This window comes from Rhincodon typus, chromosome 5 (assembly GCF_021869965.1).
Source record: "Rhincodon typus isolate 14 chromosome 5, sRhiTyp1.1, whole genome shotgun sequence".
In the NCBI taxonomy this organism is placed as follows: domain Eukaryota; kingdom Metazoa; phylum Chordata; class Chondrichthyes; order Orectolobiformes; family Rhincodontidae; genus Rhincodon; species Rhincodon typus.
In genome coordinates this window covers 94,827,639-94,854,130 of record NC_063336.1, presented here as the reverse complement: position 1 = coordinate 94,854,130, position 26,492 = coordinate 94,827,639, and the positions used below count along the sequence as shown (strand labels likewise).

Here is a 26,492-nt window from a genome sequence, read left to right as displayed (position 1 = left end):
TGCCAATCAAGCTAGTTACTTTGTCCTAGATGATTTGAAACTTCTTAAGTGTTGCTGGAGCTGCACCCATCCAGGCAAGTGGGGAGTATTTTATCTCTCCCCTGACTTGTGCCTTGTAGATGGTGGACAGGGTTGAGCAATCAGGGAGTGGGTTATGTGGTGCAGAATTTCTAATCTATGATCTGCTGTTGTAGCCACGGTATTTATAGTTCAGTTTCTGGCCAATAGAAATTCCCAGGAGGTCGATAGTGGGGAATTCAGTAATGATAATTCCATTGAACTTCAAGGGGCAATGATAAGATTCTCTTTTGTTGGAGATAATCATTTGCAGCACTGTTATTGAATGTTATTATTGTTATTAATGAATGTTACTAACCACTTGTAAGCCCAAGTCTGGATATTGTCCAGATCTTGCTGCATTTGAGCATTGACTGCTTTAGTATCTGAGGAGCCGCAAATGGTGAACATTATGCAATTAACAGCAGATTTCTCCACTTTTGACCTTATGATGGGGGAAGATCATTAATGAAACGTCTGGAGGTAGTTGGACCTAGGACCTGAGGAACTCCTGGAGTGATGTCCCAGATCTGTGATAACTAACCTCACAATTATTCCTTTGTGCCAGGTTGACTCCAACCAGCAGACTGATTCCCATTAGTCGCTGTTTTGCAAGGTGAAATAACTGCACAGAAGCTGGTATCCCTTCACCAAGTCACCCCATGTGCACTGTACATGGGCTGTGACTAGCCAGCTCAAAGCCAATCCCTAAAATGTGGAGACCTTTTGAATCTCCTGTTTATTTTAAAACCTGTTAAATTTGCTTTACTCAACCTGTTCAGAGATGTTGTTGCACACATCTGAAGCAGGTAGGTCATGAAGCAAGGCCTCCTGGCTCAGGTGGGGAAACCATTTATATCTGTCAGCCAGGGCTCCCTGATAGGGGTTGTTAACTTGGGCCAATCAAGAATCTCATAGTCAATGAGATCTACCTGGCCATGGTTCCAATCACCAGGGCTCCTTCATGCCACGTACGGTCAATTGTAACCTTGATGTCAGGGGTACTCAATATCACTTCACTTCCGGAGTCAGCTTTTCTGTCCACGTTGGAATCAAGGCTCTGACGAAGTCAGGAGTTGAGTGGCCCCCATAGTATCTAAACTGAGTGTCAGTGTGCAGCCTATTGCTGAGCAAGTGCTGCTTCAAAGCACTGTTGATGACCCCTTCCATTGCTTTACTGATTATCGAGGGTAGACTGACTGAATGATAATTGGTAGGGCTCATTTTATCCTGCTTTTTCTGTGCAGGATGTAGTTGGGCAATTTTCCATGTCGTTGGTTAGGTACCAGTATTGTAATTGTGCTGGAATGTCTTGGCTGGGGGCATGACAAGTTCTGGAGCACAAGACTTCTGGATTATTGCCAGAATAGACAGTCACATTTCAGTCACCTTTGCAGTGTTCAGTGACTTCAGCTGTTTATTAATATCACTCGAAGTGAATTGAATTGACTGAAGACTGTCATCTGTGATGCTGTAAGAGGCTGAGATGGATCATCTGTTTGGCACTTCTGACTGAAGATTGATTTAAATGTTGATCTTTTGCACTGATGAACTGGGCTTCTCCGTCATTGAGGATGGGGATATTTGTAAAGCCTCCTCCAGTGGATTGTTTAATTGCTTACCACCATTCATGTCTGAATGTGGCAGGACTGCCAGCTTTGATCTGATCCATTGGTTGTGGGATCGCTTTGCTCTGTTTATCACTTGGTGCATCTGCTGTTTGGTGCACAATTTGTCCTGTGTCGTTGCTTCACCAGGTTGCCACCTAATTTTAGGAATCCATGCTGCTGCTGCTGTTGAAATGGCCCCTCCACAGAACCAGGGTTAATCTCCTCGCTTAATGTTAGTGGTAGAGTAGGAGATATCCCAGGTCATGAGAATGCAGATGGTGTTCAGCTGCTGTTGATGGCCCACACTGCCTCCTGGATTTCCAGTTTGTTTGAAATCTATTCCATTTTGAAACAATGGTAGTACCACATGAATGTTGGAAGGTGAGAGAACTTTGGAAATTTTGGCACTAATACCCAGATGTTAATAAAAAGGACTTTGCAATGTGGATAGGGCTGAGTTTGTTGTTTCCAGTGCCTGGGTCAATTCTGGGTCCTTCAGGTTTCATTCCGTTAAAACATTTTAGTGTTTGGATATCATTGATGAATCCCATGCAAGTTACATAGGTAGTATCTCGCAGTGTTGCCTGCCCCTAGGGAATTAACATTGTCTGCATCAAACCATTTGAAGTTGCATAATGCAAATGTATTTCTCTCCCATACAGTCTAAAGCAGGAAGCTTTGTTTTTTTATGCTAAACCATTTAGAAAAAGCAAATTAGTGTGTAGAATAAAGTTAAAAGATTAAACCAGGGATAAAGGAATTAAAGGCAGGAGGAAAATAACTTCTTTAAGTCTCTGACATAATTACATCTCAAGAAGGAGACTCCACGTTTATACCCAAGAGATTGATTGACAGCAATTATAACTTATTCTGTTATTAAAAACTCACTTACACTTGATTGGAAAAACCCAAACTTTTTTCTTGCATGTTTAGTATGTATCTAATGGATAGGTGGGAGGTGCCTGAGATAGACTGGGAATCCATTGCCTCGCCTTACCCCTGGGAATGAAAGGTATGGCAAACCACCAATGACAAATGCTGCCAAGAAAAACAGCTCAGGCTGAAACCTTCAGGCAGAACACACATGATGAAATGAAAAGAGTAGCTAGGTGCTGCAATTTCATGTTCTTCATTTAGTTAAATGATAGATCTCGTGGTAAGCTATAGGTGTAGCAAAGGTTATGAAAGAGATTGGAATGAAAGAGATTGGACAGAACTTTGGGATTTCTGTATTTAATTATGTGTGGGTAGATACCAGAAATTTCTTCTCAATTTACCCATTGATAACCTCTTCTGACATTCTTGCTGGATGTGACTGATGATGTGAACATTTATTGCCCGTTCTCGATTGGCTTAATTGTTTTCTAGCATGTTAAAGCCATTTACAATTGCTAAGCAATTTGCAGCATTGGAAAGTTTGGCTCCAATTGACCATGATGAGTAGTTAGATTTACCTGATGTTCTATTTGACTGTCTTATTGTCTTTTTCAGTGTCCAGTATGACAACAGTGGTGCAATACCCTCTGGCCTGAGATACTTGTTGAAGTGGAGTGTACCGCTATCTCAAGTTGAAGTTGTGGAATTTGGGAACAGTGAGGATCTGGCAGAAAAAAATAGATTTACCCCACCACATTCTGGAGAAAAGATCCTAATTAGTACAAAACCAAGTAAGAATGTTTTCTCACTTTGATAGGTCAGACATACAAACCCTGAAGTATGTTTGTTTTCTGGCGTGTGAGACATTATAGTCGTTCTTACCAGGGATTGTAAATTTGCAGGCTGTGTCCTATTTGGGCACTGGAATCTTGGGTCCTTTTGTGAATCTACTTTTGCTTCACTGATTTCGTTGCAGTCCTAAAGGAGAACATTCAACCCATCGTATCTGCACAAACTCTTTGAGCATTTTTCACTGAGCAGCAGCAAACCCTTGCCTTCTCCCTTAACTCTGCACATTGTTTACATTAAATAACCGTCCAGTGCCCTCTTGAATACTTCAAATAACTGGCCTCCACCACGCTTCCAGGCAGTGCATTCCATTTACTTCCACTTTTGAAAAGGTCATTCTTTACACTGTTATGTTGAAGAAGGGGGTGGTTAGTTCATTTGGATTGCATGTCATTCAGAGTAACGCGAACAGAGCGGGTTCAATTCCCCTTCGACAACATACACTTGTGACCTAGTTCCTGGCCCATCCACTTGAGAGCTGAGGAGAATGGCGAGTCACCTAGGACAGCATTAAGTAAATAGCTCAGGCTAAAGTATCAACAGACAATGAGCCAAAGAGCTGTCTTTAGACAGAGCACATGTGAACGAATGAATTGCTGATGAATAAATTGTATGTTCAAAACTCATTATTTATTGATATCAGCAGTTTTAAGGAAACTGTACATTTAAACTTTATATGTTACCCCAAAATTCCACGGATACCAAAAGAAAACCTGTGACATTTAACTTTATGATAGGAGACTGGATTTATGAACATACTTCCAAAATCCAATACTTTGTCAAACCTTTAATGAGATGCAGGAAATGCATGTGTGCTTTTGAACTGCATCTCAATTTTAGTGGATCAGCTTTATCACTTGAGAAGTGACATGAGGTGAATCGCTGCAAAAAAAAAATAGCATGTAAGGGGTGAGAGAAGAGATTCAATTCAAGTTGCCCCGTTCACCTTTTATCAGAAGTCTATTCACAAGTCACCATTGAGAAAAACTCAAACTCTCCTATTTCACCTTTGGGAAATGCCGCTGGTTACTTCACTATTGCCTCAGAGCAAGCTGCTGCTTCCAAGGTGACAGAGAGTATCCCAACATCAATAAAGACATGGTAAGGTCATGCCTAACAAATCAGTTTGAATTCTTTGAGGATGTATCAAGCAAGTTACGTAAAGGAGAGCCAGTGGATGTGATCTATTTGGATTCCAGAAGTCCTTTGACAAGGTGTCACAGCAGAGGCTACTGAATAAGATAAAGGCCCACGGTGTTAGGGGCAAGGGACTGGCATGGATGGAGGATTGGCTAACTGGCAAAAGTCAGAGAATAGGGATAAAGGGGTCTTTTTCAGAATAGCAGCCGGTGACTGTTGGAGTTCAGTAGGGTTAGTGTTGGGACCACAACTATTCACGTTATACATTAACACATCAACCATGGACGAATGAACTACGGGCATTGTTGCGACGTTTGGAGATGACACTATGATAGGTGGAGGGAAAGTAGTGTTGAGGCTTCAGAAGGACATGGACAGGCTAGGAGAGTAGGCAATAAGTGGCAGATGGAATACAATGTGGGAAAGTATGAGGTTTTGCACTTTGGTAGGAAGAATAGAGGCATAGACTATTTTCTAAATGGGGAAAGGCTTTGGAAATCTGAAGCACAAGAGAGTTGAGAGTCTAGTTCAGGATTGTCCTCAGATTAACAAGCAAATTCAGTTGTCAGTTATGAAGGCAAATGCAATGTTAACATTCATTTCAAGAGGGCCAGAATGCAAGAGCAGATGTACTGCTAAGGCTGTATAAGGTCACAATTTGAATATTGTGGCAGTTTTGCAGCCCGCATTTAAGGAAAGATGTGCTGGAATTAGAGGTGGTCAAGAGGAGGTTTACAAAAATAACCCTAGGGATGAACCCCACGATGTCATATGAGGAGTAGCTGAGGACTTTGGGTCTGTACTCAAGTTTAGAAAGATGGGGTCGGGGGGGGTGTGAAATCTGATTGAGACTTACAGAATACTGAGAGGTTTGGATAGAGTGGACATGGAGAAGATGTTTCCACCAGGTGTAGAAACTAGGACCCGCAGGTACAGCCTCATTGAAGGGATGACCCTTTAGAACTTTGATGAAGAGGAATTGTTTCAGCCAAAGTGTATTCAGTCTGTGAAACTCATTGCCACATAGGGCTGTGGAGGCCAAGTCATTGAGTTCTTGACTGGTAAACGGATCAAAAGTTACAGGGAGAAGGCAGAAGAATGAGGTTTAGAAACAAATCAGCCATGATCGAGTAGTGGAGCAGATTCACTGGGCCAAATGGTCTAATTCTGCTGCTGTAAGTTTTATCTTATGGGAAGAAATAGTTACATGCATTATCACAAGGAAGAAAATACATACCTTGTGCCAGTGTAGACATTGTTTTGTGCCCCTTGCTTGATCCATGGTGTACCCTTCCCACATGTCCAAACTGGCTGCCCTGAGTGCAACACATATTATAGGCCAATGTGAGTTACCCACTTGCCAACTAGAAATCCCAGTTGGCAGGGGAATGGAGTTTTAATGGCTCCTTAATTAAATCTGACGATTCTAAATTGCTACCTGCCAGTGCTTGACAGTAGATAGTCATTCTGATCCCAAGTTGGCCTCTTTCAAAATGGTTCCATGTCAGGATCATGGCAGGGAACTGGCATAGAGACTGATGGCTCCAAATTGCCTGCCGAATTGCTCTGATCCAGGCATGAGCTATTTTAAATATTTAGCCTCAGATGTCTATTTGTGGCACATTTGTGTCATAGCTTGCGTTCAACCACTGGTAGCTTGTGGTTTGGGTAAAGTGCTGCTGCCAATTCTCCTTTCTGTGTTGAATCTACGGGCCCAACAAATGAGCATTGATAGAGCATAAACCACTACTCAGTCTTAATAAGAAGATGCACTTATCTTAACACCAAGATGTAGTTTATTGCATGACAGTAGTAGATAGAAGCTACATTGACTAGTTAGGCATAATTACAAAAAGACGTAATATTATAAAACCAAAATGCTGCAAATTCTGGAGATCTGAAATAAAAACAGAAGGTGCTGGAGAATCTTTGCACAGATGTTGCTAAATTTGCTGAGACCAACAGAGTTGATGTTTTGAGCTGAATTCAGTGGCTCTTTGGAAAACTTCAAGAAATTCAGAGTATATGAGAGGACTTGAGATGAAATAACACTTAAATGTAAATGTTTATGAAATACAACTGTTCAGTATTATTGCAGAAATTTATCAAGAGCCAAAGATGACATCAACTTCCATGGGGACCCTGTGCTCAATTCCTTCTCCTCCACCCATAGGTTGTGTGACATCATCAAATTGAGCAATGCTTAATTCAACTTTAACATTAATGTTTCAGAATCATTACCTTAACATAACAGTGTTTCCAGTTGTTAGCCTGAGGAAAACTCTTGACATTCAGAAGCCATTCTTCCCCATTATGCTACCAGTGTTTATCAATCCTGTTTGCCCTGGCAATGAAAGATATCATTGGTCATTATATATGAGGAATTATTGACTCGTTAAGTTGGATTGAACCACTAAGATTCAGAAAGAACTCCAAAATTTAGCAAACATATGATGATTACATATGTATTACATAAAATAAAACTGCAGAGAAACTGGTCAATTCCCATTCTTTGGTAAAAGAAGTTTCTTCTGAATTCCCTATTGTGTTTCTCAGCGTCTGTCTTACTTTGGTGGACCTCTTGTTCTGAAAGACCTATTATTCCACAATCTTGTTTTTGAGCTTGTTGCTTCCCATTTTCTGCTAACCTCTTAACTCAGAAGTTTCAAAATATGTATGCCACATCCCCTCTTTCTTCTATCCTTTTATTCTAAAATATTGAATGCAATCTTATAATTAAATAATTCTGTTTTAACATTGGCATTTCATTACTTCCTAGTGAACTTGCTCTATCTGCCGGGATGTAAACTCTATGGTATAATTGTCAGAATGGAAGGGGTGGGGAGTTTACATTTTCTTCAATTGCTGAATAATAATGTTCATGCTGTGCTGGTCTTGTTGTGTGGTACTGACATGAGATGTGTCAGTATATGGAATTAATAAATCAATCCCATTCACGTTTTCACAAGATGATGTTCCCCACAATTGTTGCATTATGGTAAGTGGACAAGTACTCACTTCATGGTTTGCTTTTTTAGTAATGTGTAATCAGATGCATGAGTTACATTTGCAAAGCACTTAAAATAATGAGTCAACTTTTAATACGCGATGCCATTTTCTTCTGAACTTATCCATCAGTTACTTGACCGAAAGTAATATAATATCAATTAATTGTATATTTTCCAATGGTTGCGAGTACCTGAGGTTGGCATAAAACACTTTTGTGTGAAAATATTTATAGGCTTTGTGCAAAGCTAATTGCCAGCTTGGTAAGTGGGAGAGTGAAAGGTAGCATTTTCATTTTGCATTGCCATTAAGTTATGATTTGATATACATGGTACTAAGCCAATAAATCGCAAACATGTAGAAGCTCTTTGCAATGACTTCACCAAAACCTGACACACCTCTTTCATTTTTCAGCTCCTCCTGGCAAGATTGTTTTTTGTCTTTGACTGGTGGGTTACTTCATTATGACGTATTTCTTGGCATTCATTCCTGAAAAGAAACGACTCTGTGCACTACTTATTATGTATATGGTTGTGTCTAAACGTACTGCTCCAGTTCTCTGAGAGCTCCATGTTGTTGGCATTTTAAAGGGTTTTTGTCTGCAAAATTGTTTTGTATAGTGAATGTGTATTTCAATGCATCGAAGAGAGCATTTACAAACAGACATTATGAATAAAACTTCATCTGCTCAAATAAACCTGCACACAAAGCACTGTCAAGTCAAATCTTTACTACTACTTCCTAAAACATATTATACATACATCTTGCGATGTCACTGAAAGCTTTATTAATCAGAATAGGAGAATTTTGGGATTGCTGATATTGTTGTCTACATTCAGCATTTTGGTTTAAAGCTTGGCCTCTTTCTATGTTGGAAAAACATGTAGATCAGGTTCGGTGTTCTTATAGCATTATTCAGGTACACTGATTACTTGCTGCAATATGCATTTCAGCCCTTTGTGACATGATCCGTTGGTGGGGGTGGGGTGTGTGTGTGTGCGCGCATACATGCACACACTTCAGGCCTTTGATATCTGTAGACCTCCATGCAGAATATTCACCAAGGGACCATGTTCTATGGTTTTGAAACTACAGTTTATTACACTAGATGTTCTACACATGAAAAAGGATACCTGCAGTATATATGTTGTTGAATACTAGTTAATAACTTGTATAAGTTGTGGTGCACTTGTACTGTTCCTACGTCTGAGCCAGGAGGCCAGGGTACAAGTCCCATCTGCTCCAAAGGTGTGTCATAACACATCTGAAACAGGTTGATTAGAAAATATCTGTAATTTCTACAAATATCATGGAGCAATTTGGCATTTGTTAAATATTTGAATAATTAATGTTGTAGTTTAGAGAACAGAACTTTGAGAACTGTCCATTTATTACTTGCCACTATCGTTTGATCTTGATTTTGTATGGCTTCTTCAGGTATCGCTTCTCTCTCAGGCCAGATTTCTTAGTAACTGTTAACCTATGTCTATTGTTACACTGTGTGTGATGGTAGGGGACAGAAGAACAGACTCCAAGTGGTACAGGGTTCAGTCACTTCCTAGATCACTAACACGTGACCACTGAGATCACTTCAGAGGCCCATCCTCATAATCAAACTCTGTCATTTCATCTCCTCACAGGTTTTCCAGTTTTTAACCATAAGCCCTTTCTTAACATTTATTATCTTAAACGTTTAACAATAGGCATTCCATTAAGACTGAATGCAATTTTGCAGATACAAATATTGATGAGAACTTTGAACTGGTTATTCAAAATGGTGCAGGAGGACAATGGCAGGGAGGCTGCCCTGGAATTGCATAAAAAGCGACCTCTTTTATTTCATAATTTTCTCACATCAATTATGTGCACTGCTGGTGATGGTTCCATACAATTGTGAGTTTCAAAAATAAGTTGGTTGACTAATAATTAAACAGCGAGCCAGAACTTGTAGAAATAGCATTTTTTATTGAAGGAAATTAAGAAATATACTCTGACAGTCACCTTGCAGTGCTTTCTAATTTAGTAGCTTATTGAAAACTAGTGCATGATATAAGCCTGCTGGTCTATTATGATATCCCACAAATTTGTACAAGCACAGTATTTTATTCTGATGACTAACATGAATAGACTCTTGTATGTTTGAATGTTTTCTGCCAAGCAAAATTTTGACATGGAACTTAAGATTAATTAGAAATGGTATCACTGCATAAAAACCAGCTAGCCAATTCCCATTGATGATTTTGTATGCTGACATGAGCACTACACCCACATCATTCATTTAAAGAATGCCTGAGTCAGTACAAACAAAGGTTGTAAACATCACTGCACACCCAGAGCTGAAAGTTTCTACTTCAGGGTTTTCAATATTGTTTGCATTATTTACTTCCCTTTATCAAGTTTCTCCAATGTTGTAGATTCTTTGTAAACCTAGTAAGATTATATGAATATTTTCAAAGTAAAGACAAATTTGCATGAGAACAGAAACTGACAATGGCTATATCAGCTTCAGGATTTTTTTTGGATGAAATTGGTAAGAATATCTTGAGGCTATTCTTTGTTATTATTCTCTAAATAGTTTCTGCTCCCAAGTCTTAGAGTAGCAGAGGTGAGAGAGGAAGAGATGGCTATTTCTTTGACTACATAGCCACAATTATCAGAAGAATACAGATCGATTCTAAAAATAGCTAGAACGACACACATCTGATGTCTGGGATTGCAGTATGATCCAGGCCAGACTGTAGAGATGGCAGGAGCAATTTGGTGAGGTGAGGGTCACAGGGAGAGGTAGATGTAGTGAGATTAGCATCCAAGATAGAGTGTGGCTCTCAACAAGCGTATCCTTCCTGATGCTGGGTCCCTCAATGAGGCACTAAGTGCCTTTAAATGAGGAAACCCTTTCTCCATCCTGCTGGGAGAGCAGGTTTGTGTGTTGTGCTCCAGCCCCACCCACTGCTGTGTTTATATGAGTGGCTGTTCATTGGGCATTAATTACTTAATGGCCTCAATTGGCAATAGTCTGCGAATTCGAAAGGCTCTGGACTTAATCAGGGTGGAGATAGGAAGGTGAAATGCCTTCCCCAACTCAAATTTATCGCAGAGGAGAGCTCAAAACACAACCCAGGGTGTTAGATATGCAGGTAGGATATGCTAGGAATAGCAACTGCAGAGATCTTTTAAGGGCAATGTTTCAAGAGTCATACCGCACTCTATATTAATTCTGCTTCTCTTGCTGTACAGATGCTGCCAGACCTGCTGAGTTTCTCTGGCATTCTGTGTTTGTTACAGATATCTGATACATGTTTTCATGCTGTTGATTGTAATTTAAATTTGGCTCTTCTTGTGATGGGGAAGTGAAAAACGTTATTGGTGTATAAGAGTTTGTGTTCAACATACGTCTTCAGGAGGAGAACATTGTTGTTTCGTCTCCAATTACCTCTTCCATGCTTGGTGATCTGCAACAACTCTTTCCAGCTCCTTTCTAGTGACAAACCTCCACTGGGGTCTACCAGCCTAGAGCACAATGCCTGCTCAAAAATTTCACTGAAATCTTTCAGTCTATGCGGCAGGAAGGAACCATCCCATAAGAATGCAAAGTTGCTTCAACTTTCCGCTTGAACAAGCTGAAAGAAAATCCCCAATCTTGTGAAAATCAAAGAGGATGTATTTCATCTCCATCATTTGCAAAGTCTTTGCTAAAATCCTTCAGAACTGCTTAGTGTGACCAGGATCTGCTTCTAGAGAATCCGTGAAATTTTGGAAAAGGCTGAGGAACCAACTAGTATGGTGCTTTCAATTAGGCAGCCCCAGGAGAAATGCCAAGAACAGAATATGGACCTCATGCTAGATGGTTGACTTGACCAAGGTCTTCGACAGAATCAGCCAAGAAGCCCTTTGGAAAGTAATGGAAGATTGTGCACTAACTGCTGGTTCAGAGCTGTACATGCGGTCTGGCAAGGACTGTTCTCCACTGCATGAGACAAGCTCAGCTTATGTTCAACATGTTGAAAACTGAAGTCACAAGTCAACCTGTTCCAGAAGCCATCTTTATATATCTTGAGTTTGAGATTTTTTTCTATGGTGGACACGAGTCAACAATGATAAAATTGCTTATCTCATCAACACATTCTCTTAAGCTGACTATATTGATGATGAAATAGCTGCAAAAATTCCAAAAGTGTTCTGTTATGATTCTAGCTGATGGTCTTATTGAAAAACATAACATCCTTATGTAAACCTGGCTTCTTAGATCATGTTTAATTTTTGAAGTCAGTTACAGTGGTGGTTAGTTCCTGAATATAGTCACATGAGGCTATCAATGCTCTTAACGTTATGTTTGTTTGCCTTCGCACAAAATACAAAAATGTTTATGGCACCTGAGAAAAATTTCAACATAAGTAGCAAAGCAAAGGTTTAATCTGTTTATCAGCCGTATCCTTTAGACACTCAATGACAGTAAAGTGTTACTTCTCTTCTTCAATTTCTTTCTTAATTGATTGATTGATTCTTTTCATTTTTGATGGACTAGAGATGTCTTTCCAATTTGGATGATCTAAAGCTCTTTTCAATTCTGACAACTTAAACTTTCACAAAATCTCTTAGAAAATTCACAAACTAAAACTGTTCTACTGGATTGAAACTGTTCTGAACTGAAAGTCGTATTCCTCTGCTATGATGAAACTGAAAACAGATTCTTCTAAACTGAATTCAAACGAAACTAGAAGTGACCTTGATCAATTGTATTTTCCTATGTCATGAACTCCGGTGGTATAAACGTATCTTCATTTAATTTCATGCACATCTGACTAAGCATATGCAAAGTTGCATGATTTCTTGGAAATGATACATTCATTTGGCTTGAAGGTAGAGGACAGAGTGGTGGAGGGTTGCTTTTCAGACCGGAGTCCTGTGACCAGTGGTGTACAACAAGGATCAGAGCTGGGTCCACTGCGTTTTTGTCATTTGTATATGAATGATTTGGATGTGAATATAGGAAGTATGGTTAGTAAGTTTACAGATGACACCAAAGTTGGAGGTATGGTGGACGGTTAAAGAAGGTTACCTCAGAGTACAACGGGACCTTGATCAGATGGGCCAATGGGCAGAGGAGTGGCAGATGGAGTTTAATTTACATAAATATGAGGTGCTGCATTTTGCAAAGGTAAATCAGGCCAAGACTTATACACTTAATGGTAAGGTCTTGGGGATTGTTGCTGAACAAGAGACCTTGGAGTGCAGGTTCATAGTTCCTTGAAAGTGGAGTTGCAGGTATACAGGATAGTGAAGAAGGTGTTTGGTATGCTTGCCTTTATTGGTCAATGCATTGAGTATAGAAGTTGGGAGGCGGTGTTGCAGCTATACAAGACATTGGTTAGTCCATTATTGGAATACTGTGTGCAGTTCTGGTCTCCCTGCTACAGGAAGTGGTACAATTACAACATTTAAAAGGTATCTGGATGGGTATATGAATAGGAAAGGTTGAGAGGGACGTGGGCCAAATGCTGGCAAATGAGACTGGCAAATAATTTAGGATATCTGGTCAGCATGGAAGAGTTGGACTGAAGTGTCTATTTCCATGCTGTACAGCTCTACGACTCCATTCATGTCACTTTCCCATATGACATTCTATCTTCTTGAGAAGAAAAGAAGTTACATTCACAGAGCTGAAACCAAAACCTATCTGGCTCTATGATGATAATAGTATATTTTATACCCCTTTGTTACACCATTCTTCAGGAGAGGTCAAATATCAGTCTGGGAATGAAAAGGAGTAAGGCTGTCTATCAAGCTGGAAGTCTGTAAAGCAGTTTTCCTGCCCATTCTGCTCTGTATTCATCAGATGTGGTTTGGGAACCACTATCACACTGAAAAGTCCAATCATTTTCACTTGAGCTACACTCGGAAGCTTTTCAAAATCAGACAGCAAGTCACAATACCAGATGCTGAGATTAACTCACCTGAGCATCCATGGCAAGCTTCCACACCACAATGAGACCCTTCCAACTGAGTTGAACTGATCATGTAAGCAGGAATTCTAATATTCTCGTAGCAAGGCCTGTCTTCTATAGAGAGCTTGCATCTGGGGTGCACTCTTACGGTTGAGGTAGTGCTACAAGGGCACGTGAAAGGTTTCATTTTGGACTTTTGACATAGACTTTTGTCTGGGATTGCTGCACCTGGGGCAAGCAAACCGAAAATGTAGTAGACTCCTTGATAGGAAGCACAGTTCAGAGGCAGATTGAAAACACAAAGAGAGGAATTCCCAAGCCAATAGTCCATTCATCTAAAACACTTAATTTTCCACAGAACCTTCCAGGCATAAGTCAGACTCATCTACCATCTCAGATACCCAGTAGAACCTGAGATGTTAAATATGGATGTCTTCACCTTGAAGGATAACTGAGAGGACAAGGGTATGGGCAGCATTGTTGCATCAGTGGTTAGCACTGCTACCTCACTGCGCCAGGGACCCAGGTTTGATTCCAGCCTCAGGCAACTGTCTTTGTGTAGTTTTCACATTCTTCCCGTGTCTGCGTGGGAGCTCTGGTTTCTTTCCCTAGTCCAATAACGTGCAGGTTAGGTGGATTGGCCATGCTAAATTGCTAATAGCGTCCAGGGATTTGCAGACTAGGTGGATTAACCATGGGAAATGCAGGGTCACAGGGATAGGGTTGGATCAGGGTGGGATACTCTTCGGAAGGGCGGTGTGGACTTGATGGACCAAATGGCCAACTTCCACATTATAGGGATTCTATGATAACCCTTGTACAAATATTTGAAGATAAACATTCAAAGCAGTAACTTCCAAGATAACATAATGGAACACCTAGTGAGTGGTAAAGTGATTCCCATTGAATAGCTGAGTCAGGGAAACTAACAGCTCAGATATCCAGTGGGTGAGGCATGAACTCTGGTAATTGATGTGGTGCACTAGTACTTATGACACAACAAAGGCAAAAATGAGAATGATGAAGAATAAATTTCAGAGGGTCAAACTTGAATATGTTGTCATGGAAATTAGTAAAAGTTTATTTTATCTGGAACTTTCTTACACTTGAAAGATTTCCAGGAAAATTGTTAAAATTCCTTCTGTGAAGATGGGGAAGGTTAACAAAACCTTAAATCACAGAGATTGAATGAAAAGACCAAAATAACATTCCGAACAAGTGGTTTAAAATATGTGGAGGATGCTTTCAAAAAGCTATTATTATCTCTGTCCAAGCAGTTGCTGCTCCACACAGCCAGGAACTCCTCTCCACTTATCCCTTCCGTCGACATATTTCTCTCAATTTTTCACCCTTGATCCATTTCCTTTTGGAGATTTGGCCTTGAGGAGTGAATGAGGTGAATGGCTGTCTCACGCTGCTGTTGCTTTGCAGTGAAGAACAGGCCTGAGAATCCCAGCCATCAATCAGTATCTCTACAGACTTGCCACTCAATCAGAAAATTCATGGTTTCACTCCAACACAAAGTGACCTATTGTGTTTTCCCTCCTGAATGTTCTCGATCTGTACTGAGACTTTGCTTTGCTAACTGCAATATACTGGAACAACCTGTCTTCGCATTCTCACTTTTTTGGCCTTTGACTGGCCTAATGCTGGTCAATAGAACAAAGACACTCTGTTCAATACTGAAGTTACATTCTGCTCCAAGTGAGAGTGGTTCGCAATGAGACCTGAATTTTGGCTGCCAGACCGTTAAATGAACAGATCTGAAAGCGGGTGAGTGGGAGGGTGATTCTTAGCATTGTTGAAGCTCATTACATGCAAATTGTGATCTCAGTTTGTACTTTCAAGATTGTTGCGAAAAAATTGCTACAGTGCATAGAATGACCATGTTAAAAATAACAGCATCTGTGAAGGAAGGCAACTTGATGCTTGTCACTAATGTATTTGTTATTTACCAGGTTTCACTTTGTAATCTTTACTCCCTGAATCCTGATGGCACAATGTATACTGAGAGCTATCAGTACGTCAATTCACAGAATATTTTTCTTTCTAAAACTTCAAAGACACAAATAGAGACCAATCATATGATATAAAATTGATTTGCTTTCTGTGTCTCCAACACATTTAAGTGATTTTTAGCACATTGATTGTCTTGGACGGACATGTGACATTTTATTCATGTCTTTAAATTATTGTCACTAATTCAATTGCAATGCTAAAGATTGTGTAAATACTTAAATAAAAGCAAGCAAAGTCTTCAGTTGTTCGGAATGGCTCACTAAGCTTGCTTTGTCAGCAGTTGCAGGAAAAGATTTATCATTGCGTTTCCCATAATCGTATGTTGTCATTTAGGAACTGCTATTAGATTGCGGAGGAAGAATATATATGGTACAATGAACTCTAGCTTTATTTTTGGATGGAATATTTGTAATTATGAAAAATACAAATGCAAAATTACCCTGGCATAGAACTTCAATTCAAAAATGCAAAGTGTAGTGACTGCTTTCATGATATGGTTTAATTGTGATAGCCTTGATAACTCAGGGTGGGGACCGGAGGTTTGCGGTCTTGGGGAAGGGTGGTGGTTTTGCAAACAAGTATAAAGATTATTAACCATAGTACTCCTAGGGATAGAAGCTGCAAGCATGAAAAGGATTGCCTATCAGACAATTTAGTTTTGAATATTTTGGTTGGATGGTTAGCATGGCTGCTGTAACAAACAGCAATTAAATGCCCTTTAATACAAAGACATTCTGATTTAAGATTCCTTCTTACAAAAACTGGAAAGTCTTTGAAATCTTGACTGGTTACCTTTTTTGGGACAAATGCTAATTCTTAAGACGTATCGTTAATCAAAACTATTTCTGAACTCATTATATGAAACTGCTTTATTTCCAAACGGATGTTACTTTTAGTTTAAAAAAAACTTTGAATGGAGAGTGTTTGAAAGCTGAAATGCCTATTTCTGGACCTTTTGCGTACATTCAACCTTTTTCCACTCTGACCCTTGCTAACATCTACCAAGGGCCTGTTAAATTAACAGGATTTCTTCCATTGGGTCAAAAAACAGGTCAGCTGAGCTGTCGCCAATACCAATTAGCAGATTTACTTTGCAGAGAGAACCATTTGTTTAAATAAATCAGAGAATGCTTGATATTTAATACATCAGATATCCTTTGGCACTCCATACAGTGCATTTGAAAAAGTATTAATCTCAAAACAGTATGTAAAACAATGAGACATCTATTTGCTTCCTATTCAAATGTCACTTTTTTAAATCCAGTCACCAAGTCACCCTTTATTTACACATGCATAGGAGAAGAAACTGACTCAGCTGGCACAGAACCAACTCCTAGAGTGAGCAAAACCCCTGACACTTCTGTTTTTTTTTTCCCTTTATTTCCCCAAACTACCTCTGCACCCAAAGGGGGCCCAGCAGTAGTGCTTATATTTTCCCCAAAATTCCCCGTGGCAGTGTGTATACATATAGTGACATAGTGAAAAAGACACCATTGTACAAAGAATTTATTCTATACTTTCCAACACCAGGAAAGCACCCACGTGGCTAGTGAAACATTAACAAGCAAAATCTGATACAGGCAATGCCTCAAATCTCATTTTTTATTCTTTGAAGGAACTCCAAATAGTTACTTCCCCTGAAATATGTGCAGTTTTACAATTGTTTAGCCAATTAAAAACAATTTCAATTATAATATTGAATATAAAAACTGGAATTAAAGGACTGCTGGAAGTCCTGGGGCCCTTTTTTGGCTGGTATTCTCTGAAGAGGATAAAATAAGTTCTGCTTTCTGTTGTATTTTTAATTCAAAGGGCAACACATGTTCTGCAAATTTTATTGACAAACTAGTTACAATTATAATTCTAATAGCTATGGTTGGTACAGAAAGTTCTTCCTCTGGGCATTGAAGTTGGTGTTTGCACTGACTGAATTAGCCAGAGAAACTGCCCACAGTTATTCACTACTGCTACATTGTTCTAAATCTCCAGAAACACAACTTGTTTGCAGTCTATGAAGGAAACCTTTGATAAAGGTGCTTTTTGGGATTCTGGTTGGCAATGTTTGATCATCCCATATGTCATAGGTTGGCAATCCCTTTATAACAGGGGGGATTACAAGTATGACAATAGTTACTTTGTACATGCTTCAATTACCATGCAAGGCACATAAGGTATATGGGTCTAAGCACTGAAAGTTTAAACTCTGCAAGAAATATTTTGAGATGTTAAAACGTAATTGCATAAATTAAAGGGACAGACCATCTATCATTTTTATTGCCATGATTTTGTTTAGAACTTGTTATGGTTTTTGATTTTGCGGTAGAATCAAGAACTAATTCAGTTAAACTTCTGCTATATTAAACTCCTGTCGGATGTTAAACGTTCCTGTCACGTTTAGTACTACGCAAAACTCTACATTTCTGTGGCGAGTCTGTGACTCTATAATTATAATTCTGACTGATCACATTTTTGCTGCTAAGAGCAAGAGGCCTGATTATGACACGCATGTGGGAAATCCAGTCTCCACAAGGCCATTTGAACTCCATGCTGTGGCAATGTCTTATCCACAGTGTAGGTATTATGATTTTTAAGAATAATCTTAAGTATTCTTGAAGGAAAGATAGGATTTCTATAATTGTCGAGCTGCAAAATGATTTAAATACACAGATCTTTAAAAATGTGAAGAAGTCTACCAATGTTAGCGAGTGCTAAAAATAATCTCAAGCTGTCAAGATCCCACAAACCTTTTAAAAAAAAGTCTGCTTGTATCAATGAGGGTAGATAAAACCTGTCCCAGCAGCTACAATAGATGTTACTCTACATGAAAGGAAGGGTTGTCATTAACAATGATTTAATGTTTGGCTGATTTCCACAGCATACACCTCCATTCCCCCCCAAAGCTGACAAACTAGCTGAAATAACTGCACAGAGCACAGTAGCCCATCAACAAGTCACCCTTTACTTACATACGCATTGTACACTGGCCAGCTCACTGTCAGTCCCTGTTTATAACTGTCACCCAGGGCTCCCTTATTGAGCCAGGTTAACAATCCCAATCAAGGACCTCATAGTCAAGGAGATACACCTGGTTCCAATCACTACATTGGCCGAACAGTTCCAGTTACTGTGCACATTGCGTGACAATAGTCCCGCCTGCTGCTGGGGAATACCAAGGGCAGCAGAATGAAGCTGTTAAGTGATCACTGGAGGGCATTAATTGATAGATGCGAAGGTCAACCATGGACCTTTCTGACTAGAACTCAATTCTGGCAGAGACAGGATGGCAGCAAATTTCAGGAACAAGTTTGGTTAAATGTCCCTCCCACCTCCAAGCTCATCAGCAAACAAGATGATTCTACCCAAAATTTCTGATTTTTTTTTTTTTAGCAACTGGGTTTTCATTAAATTCAGTAACCGTTCACAATGCTTTTGTTGCTTTTCATCATTGTGAATGGTGACTTTATGCAGTGCCTTGCTTGCCATTTCTCCAGAAGAAGAATCACCCACTGGGTAACTGGAGTTGCTGTGACAGTCAGAACCCAGTTTTCTGGAGAAGCCAAACATTTGCATCTGACTGTTGGTGTTGACGGAGAGACCGAAGAAGGATGACAAAAGGCAGGCAGCCAGAGAATTTGACTCAAAATTTTATCCCCTTTAACTTTCGTTAAATGAGCATCATGGAATCAAAACAGGTAGAAGGAGTTAAGATATAAATTAGCAATTCAACATATCTAGTCCCATTAATATCTTAGATTTGTTTGGAATAGTAGATAAGCAGAAGAATTCAATTATTATGATTTAATGTACTATTAATCCCCAGTATTCAAGAATAATGGAATAATTTTTGAATAAATTGGTATATTTCAGCAATAGACTGCTATCTCTTTGTACTACTCAGTTCCTCATTTATTTCAACTTCATTTTTCCAGACAAGCTGTATATGGGACCAGGACAGCTGTATCAGGATTTACAAAACCTAATGCATGATTTAAGTGTGATTGGCCAGATTACGCAGCTTGTTGGTACTTTAAAAGGAAATTATCAGGTATTGTAAAACTTTACCACATTTATATTTAAAAATATAGTCATAGAGGTCTACAGCACAGAAAAAAGACCATTTGGCCCATCGAGTCTGCGCCAGTCAAAAACAACCACCTAAAATCCCATTTCCCAGCAATTGGCCCATCACCTTGTATACCTCAGCATTGCAAGTGTACATCTAAATATTTCTCAAGTGTTATGAGAATTTCTGCCTCCATAAACCTTACAAGCAGTGAGTTCCAGATTGACTCTAGGTGATCTTTTTTTCCTCACATCCCATCTAAACTTCCTGCCCCTCACCTTAAATCTCTGTCCCCAGTTATTCATTTCCATCAAGGGGATAAGTTTCTTCCTATCTACCCTGTCTATGCCCCTCAATTTTGTACATCTCAATCACATTCCCCTTCAGTCTCTTCTGCTCCAGGTAAAACAACCCCAGTTGATCCAGTCTTTCTTTGTAACTAAAACTCTCCAGCCCAGACAATCTCCTGGAGATTTTCCTCTGTACTCTCTCCAATACAATCACTTCCTTTTAATGTGGTTTCTAGAACTGTACATTATAATGTAACTATGACCAGACCAACTTTTGTACAGTTCTGGCATAACCTCCCTGTTTTTAATCTCTATGCCTTGGCTAATAAAGTTGGAAGTCATACGACACCAGGTTATAGTCCAACAGGAGTATTGGAAATCACAAGTTTTTGGAGTGCTGGTCCTTCGTCCTCCTTCACCTGATGAAGATCATTACTCCAAAAGCTTGTGCTTTCCAATAAACTTGTTGAACTATAGCCTGGTGTTGTGTGACTTCTGACTTGGTCTATCCCAGTCCAACACCAGCACCTCCACATCTCGGCTAATAAAGCCATGTCCCATATGCCCTCATAACTATTTTATCAACCTTTCCTGCTACCTTAAAGGACCAGTCAACATGCACACCAAGATCCCCCCCGATCTTCTGTGCTTCCCAGGGCCTTACCATTCATTGTATATTCCCTTGCTTTGTTTGTCCTGCCCTCACACTTATCCAAATTGAATTGCATTTGCCACTGATCAGCCCATCTATATCTTCCTGTAATCTAAAGCTATCCTCCTTGCTGCTTACCATCCCACCAATTTTCATATCATACATAAACTTACTGATCAAAATATACGTTTTTGCCAGGCGATATTGATTTGTAAGAAGTAACAGATTATTAGCAGCAATTAAAGTGCTTTTAAGAGATGCATTGATAATTTTAACTTTGAACAAGAATGTAAAATGGGCAATCTTGATTCAATGCTCTTGATATTTCATTCCCCCAACTTCAGTGCAATTAAAATTAAGAGTCTCTACAACAAAGAACTGTATTAATACTGTTCACTTCACTCAATTTGCTAAAGTCAAAGAGACTTGCATTGGTTGAATATGTGTGTAGGAAACATGAAGTGATAGATTGAATTGATGTGACTATTGATATATATGTTAGAGTAAAAATGTGACCCAAAATCTTTTTGTCTCATCATGCTTTTGTAGTTTGTATCTTTAAACTCGAATTACGTAACATCTAAATGTATAAACTTCAGCAAGTTAGAGTTACATGGAATGCATCCTAACCTAATTTCTCAAGCTTATGAGTGAAGAATCAAATGGATGTCTGTTTAATATTCTCAGGAGTTGATATAGTTAGAGTTCAATCACAAGAGACTTGGTCTGCTTATAGAGTTAGTCATACGGCATGGAAACTGACTCTTTGGTCCAACTCATCCATGCTGACCAGGTTTCCCAAATTAAACTAGTCCCATTTGTCTGCCATTTGGCCTATATCCATGAACTCTACAAGAGGGCATCAGGTTAACCACCACTTTGTAAAGATTCAGCATAACCGACCTATTTTGGTACTCAATCCCTCCATTTCTGAAGCCTAATATCTGATATGCTTTGCTAACTGCTTTCTCAATATGTATTTTTATTGTCAAGTCTTCTGTGCTTGTACTCTATATCTGTGCCATTTACTCTATGTTGCCTCTGTCTATCTCATTTGCCAAATGTATCATCTTACTTCTCTGTATTATGGAGATATGTAATAAAGGAGTTTGTCACTGTGTAATCCTGTAGCACCTCCACCCATATCTAAGGATATTTGGCTCATTGTGGAAGGTCTTTTTGCTACTTCTACCTCCTACTTCCTGAGCATCTAGCCTAGTTGACTTATCCGCTCTAAATATAATCACCATTCTGATCATTTTTCACTTTGTTCATTACTTCTACCATCTCTGCTTCTTCCAATATTTTCTAACATCTCTCTTCCTTACTTGCCAGTGATATTCCGCCACAATTGTTACTATCTCTTTACAATTTTCATGCTGGTAGAAGATCTTTTGTCTTTTATGTTAACTACCATTCTTTTCTTATACATTTTCTTTGCCCGTCTCATTTCCTTCTTCACTTCCCTTTCAACTTATTGTATTTCACTTGGTATATATCATATACCTGCTTTTTTTTTTTAAGTTTCATCATTTTCCATATCATCCTCATTACGAAATCTTGACTTTGGTTTCCTTATCCTTCCTCCATTTTGGAGTATACCTAGTCTGTACCTCAATCAACTCTTCCTTAAAGATCATCCATTGTATCATTGTGTTATTTTCTGCCAATATCTGGTTTAGTTTTGCCCTGGCTTGATTCAGTTTTCCAATTTAGAAGTTCTATTTTATCTTGTTCACTGTTCTTTTCCGTTTCTAATCTGAATTTTATGATACAAGTGTTACAAGTGTCTTACTCAAATATACCCCACCAACATTTGGTGCATGTTACTCACCTCATTCCAGAGAACCAATGCCTCCTTCCTATTTGGACTAAGAATGTACAGGACAAGGAAATTCTGCTGAACACATTTCAGAAATTCCTTCCTTAACCTCTACTCCAGTTACTTGAATAATGAATGGGATAACGTTAAAGTCACCCAACATCACCACTTTGTAGTTACTGCACATCATTCAGTGATTTTTCCTGCAGATTGAAACATATACGGTCCTGAGAGAGTTAACATTTTGAGTCCAGTGACCATTCTTCAGTAGAGTTCTAAAGAAGGATCACTGGACCCGAAAAGTTGAATCTGCTTTCTCTCCACAGATGCTATCAGACCTTCTGAGTTTCTCCAACAATTTTTTGTTTTCATTCAGATTTCCAGCATCCACATTTCTTGGTTTTATTTTTGAATTAGATGGATCGTTGATTGACAAGTGGTATGAGGTGGGGGGAGGGGGGTGCAGTCAGATCAGTCACTATCTTATCAAATAGTAGAGCAGGCTTGAGGGCCCAAAATATCTACTTTGGATCCTAATTCTTGTATTTATTCCTATATTTGTTGTCTCTCTCAATTTAAAATTGTCTTTAAACCACTCCCTTCCCATCAACCTTGGCATTGGGTCACATTTGACCAAATGTGCCATCAAAGAGCCCCATCAACACTGGAATCAATGGGTATCAGTGGGGGAAAACTTTCCTCTGATTGGAGTCATACCTTGCATAAAGGAAGTTGATAGTGATTGTTGGAGGTCAGTCATCTCTGCCTAAGGACGATACTACAGAGTTTCTCAGGGTAGTGTCCTCGCCCAAACATCTTCAGTTGCTTCATCAATGACCCTCCCTCCATTGTAAGGCCAGAAGTGGGGATGTTCTCTCATGATTGGACAATATTCAGTACTATTCTCAGTTCCTCCAATACTAAAGCAGTCCATGTCCAAATGCAGCAAGACCTGGGCAGTATCTAGGCTTGGGATGAAAAGTGGCAAGTAATATTCATACTACACAAGAGCCAGTAAATGACCTGTGAATTGAATAATTAAAATAACTTAATAATTGAACTGTGAACAGGATTCTGTAAAACTACAAAAGGACAGTGACAGATTGGTTGGAATGAGCAGACAAGTGACAGATGAAATTTTATGCAGAGGAATATGAAGTGGTGCTCAAGTTTGGTTAGAAAGAACAGACAATTTAAATGAAAGGTACAATTCTAAAGAAGCTGCAGGACCAGAGGGATGTTGGTGCATAAATCATTGAGGCTGACAGAATGGATCAAGAGCACAGTTAATAAAGTGTACAGCATACTAGGCTTTATTCATAGACGCATATAGTACAAGAGAAAGGAGGTTCTGTTAAATTTCTATGAAACGTTACTTTGGTCTCAACAAGAGTATCAAGTCAAGTTTTAGGTACCACACTTCAGGAAAGACATGAAGACATTACAGAAAGTGCAGAAAAGGATCAAGAGAATAGTTCCCGAATGAAGAACTTCAGTTATATGGATTGGAGATGTTGGGACTGTTAGTCCTTGGAAAGGGGAAAGTTGAAAGGATATTTGGTAGAGGTATTCAAAGTCATGAGGGATCTGGGCAGACTAGATAGGGCAAAAACCAGTCCAACTGAAAGGATCAAGAACAAAAGGGGCACAGATTTAAGGTTTAAAAAAAACAAACAAACACAACAGGCATATTAAATGGATCTTTCCATGCAGTGAGTGGCTAAGGTCTGGAATGAGCTGCATGAGAATGTAATGGAAGTAGGTTCCATTGTGATATTGAAGGAGGAATTTGACTATTATCTGAAAAGGAAGGTTGTGCAAGGCCATGGGGAGAAGGCAGGGGAATGGCGTTGAATAACTCTTTCTGAGAGCTGGATCAGGCAAAATGGCCGCCTTCTGTGCCGTAATAATTTTGTGATTCAGTGGTCCCAGTCCTCTTATGTGCAACCTGTCCTTTTTAATAGGTGCCCCTTTCTGCAGAACTGATCCCAATGCTTGAGAAAGGAGCATAAAACCCCAATACCTGTTGTCCATATGTTATTGCACTGAACCAAACTACAGTTTATACCTCCTCCCCTTGCCTCTGCAGGACATTTGCACCCTTGGGATTTGTATTACCTTGGCATTTGGGAGGTAACACATGATATGGGACTCTGTGTCAGGCACAGAAATAACTGTCTATCACCTTGATCAGGGCTCCTACATCCACTCCAGTTTTATATTCTTTGCTGTTCCTTCCTGCCTCATCCTTTCCCCATTGATGTAACCTACACCTTCATGCTGTCAACACTCCCAGCGATCTCCAATGCCGAAAACTGATTTGAGAGTGGCACTCCCCCACCAAAATGTGTGCACCTTCTGCTCCTTTCTACTTTCAGGACGGTCACCCAACTACTATTCTGAACTCTGAATGCCTGCAGAGTCAGTACCACCTGGAACATGAAATCTAGGAAGCGCCCATCCTCTCTGATACTGCACAGTGACTCCAGCTGCTCTTTGAGTTTGGAAATCCTGAACTTCTGCTCAAGCAGCTGGAAGCATTTTCTGTACCTGTGATCCTTTAAAACACATGAAGCCTCCTGATGTTCCCACACATCACAGGAATTGCAATAATTTTTAGCTGCCCACCCATGATCTACAGAAAAGAAAATATCTTATTATCTGATTAGCACTTTGTATATGTTATTAATTTTAAGTAATGCCCCTGGATTTGCACTCATGATTTTATTAATTCATTTACTGGTACAAATCTGTTACAAATTCTTACAGAATTTAAATCCAGCTGTGAGCCAGGATTGGACAGCAGGTCTTCAGAAACTCATATTTAAAAAGGAAGAAGAAATAAGAGCAGCAGATCGTTGCAGAATTCAACTGCAGCTTCCTGGAAAACCAGACAAGTTGGTATTGAGCAGAATCTAATATCAAACATGTAGGGATTCCAAAGGAATTGTGTGTTCATGTATTTTTCAAATGGTGCCCAATATTGCAACATTATCATTTTCTATAAAAATATATATTTTGTTTTGTATTTTTTTGAGATATGCTGATATGGCCAACATTTTTCATTGTCCACCACTTATTACCCCACCCCAATTGCCCTTAAACTGAGTGGCTTGCGAGGCCATTGCAAATAGTAATTAACCATGAACAACATTGCTGTGGGTGTGGAGTTGCATGTAGGCCAGACCGAATAAGGATGGCAGATTTCCTTCCCCACAGAAACATTAGTGAACCAAATGGGTTATCTTAACCTCAATCTCCCATTGTTTTATGATAAGCATTATTGACACTAGCTTTAACTTCCAGATATATTTAATTAGTTCAAGTTCGTCAGATTCGAACTCATGTCCCAGAGCATTAGTTTTGACTTCAGGATTGTAGTGACATTACTTGCCATCAAAGTTTTTTGAAAAATGTCTTATAATCCATGGATTCTGGAATCTTTGTATTTTTTTTAATATGTTCCAATAATCATTTTGATTCAAAATTTCCTTGTTGAATGTTGATATCTGCCTGAACTTGCACCATTTGAAATTCAGTTTTACATTAAGATAATCTGGAAGTTGATCTGAGACATTGTGGTACATTTTCTCGAAGGGTTAGACAGTGACTATAACATAGGTGTATGACATAGAAACAACAGACTCCCTCTAACTATTTTACCTTTTCTTTTGGAATGCCACCTATATCTTAAAATGCATTAAGTATGTTTTTTTTTGTTAATCAATCAATATATGTGAAGTTTACTCTCTGTTTTAATTATAAGTGAGGAAGTCCAAGGAGATGGATTTGAAGCTCTGGTGCACAAAAACTATGAAGGTTTAAATTCTTCAGTGATGGTGTACGTTTTTATTTTACCTCAATTCTTATTTCTGTTCTGTTGCATGAAAGTAAAAATGCTGCAGTGCCAGTTGCAGAATCTGCAGTGATGCTACCCCACAGTGAGAAGAAGAGGAGCAGAGAGAGGATCAATGATGAAATTTTTTTAAAAATGGAATAATTCATGAGTGACCCCATTTTAGGGTCGATTTATATGCAGATATATCTTCACATTGTCTCTTTAACCTTAAGTTAATATATTTCTATACCTCTGCCTTTGTTAAGTGCTCTTCAATGTGACCAGTTTAAGACAATATTTGGAAGCATCGATCTTCTAAATAGAA

General features: G+C 39.2%; 1 protein-coding gene across 1 annotated transcript in view; it reads left to right on the top strand.

Moving 5' to 3' along the window:
* Positions 1-26,492, top strand: part of arhgef10 (Rho guanine nucleotide exchange factor (GEF) 10) — a 175,267-nt gene that overhangs the window by 130,970 nt on the left and 17,805 nt on the right. The window contains exons 17-19 of the mRNA XM_048597102.1: positions 3,159-3,334; positions 19,432-19,547; positions 25,099-25,226. Coding sequence (XP_048453059.1) covers positions 3,159-3,334; positions 19,432-19,547; positions 25,099-25,226 — 420 coding nt within the window. The remainder of the gene's footprint in view (positions 1-3,158; positions 3,335-19,431; positions 19,548-25,098; positions 25,227-26,492) is intronic.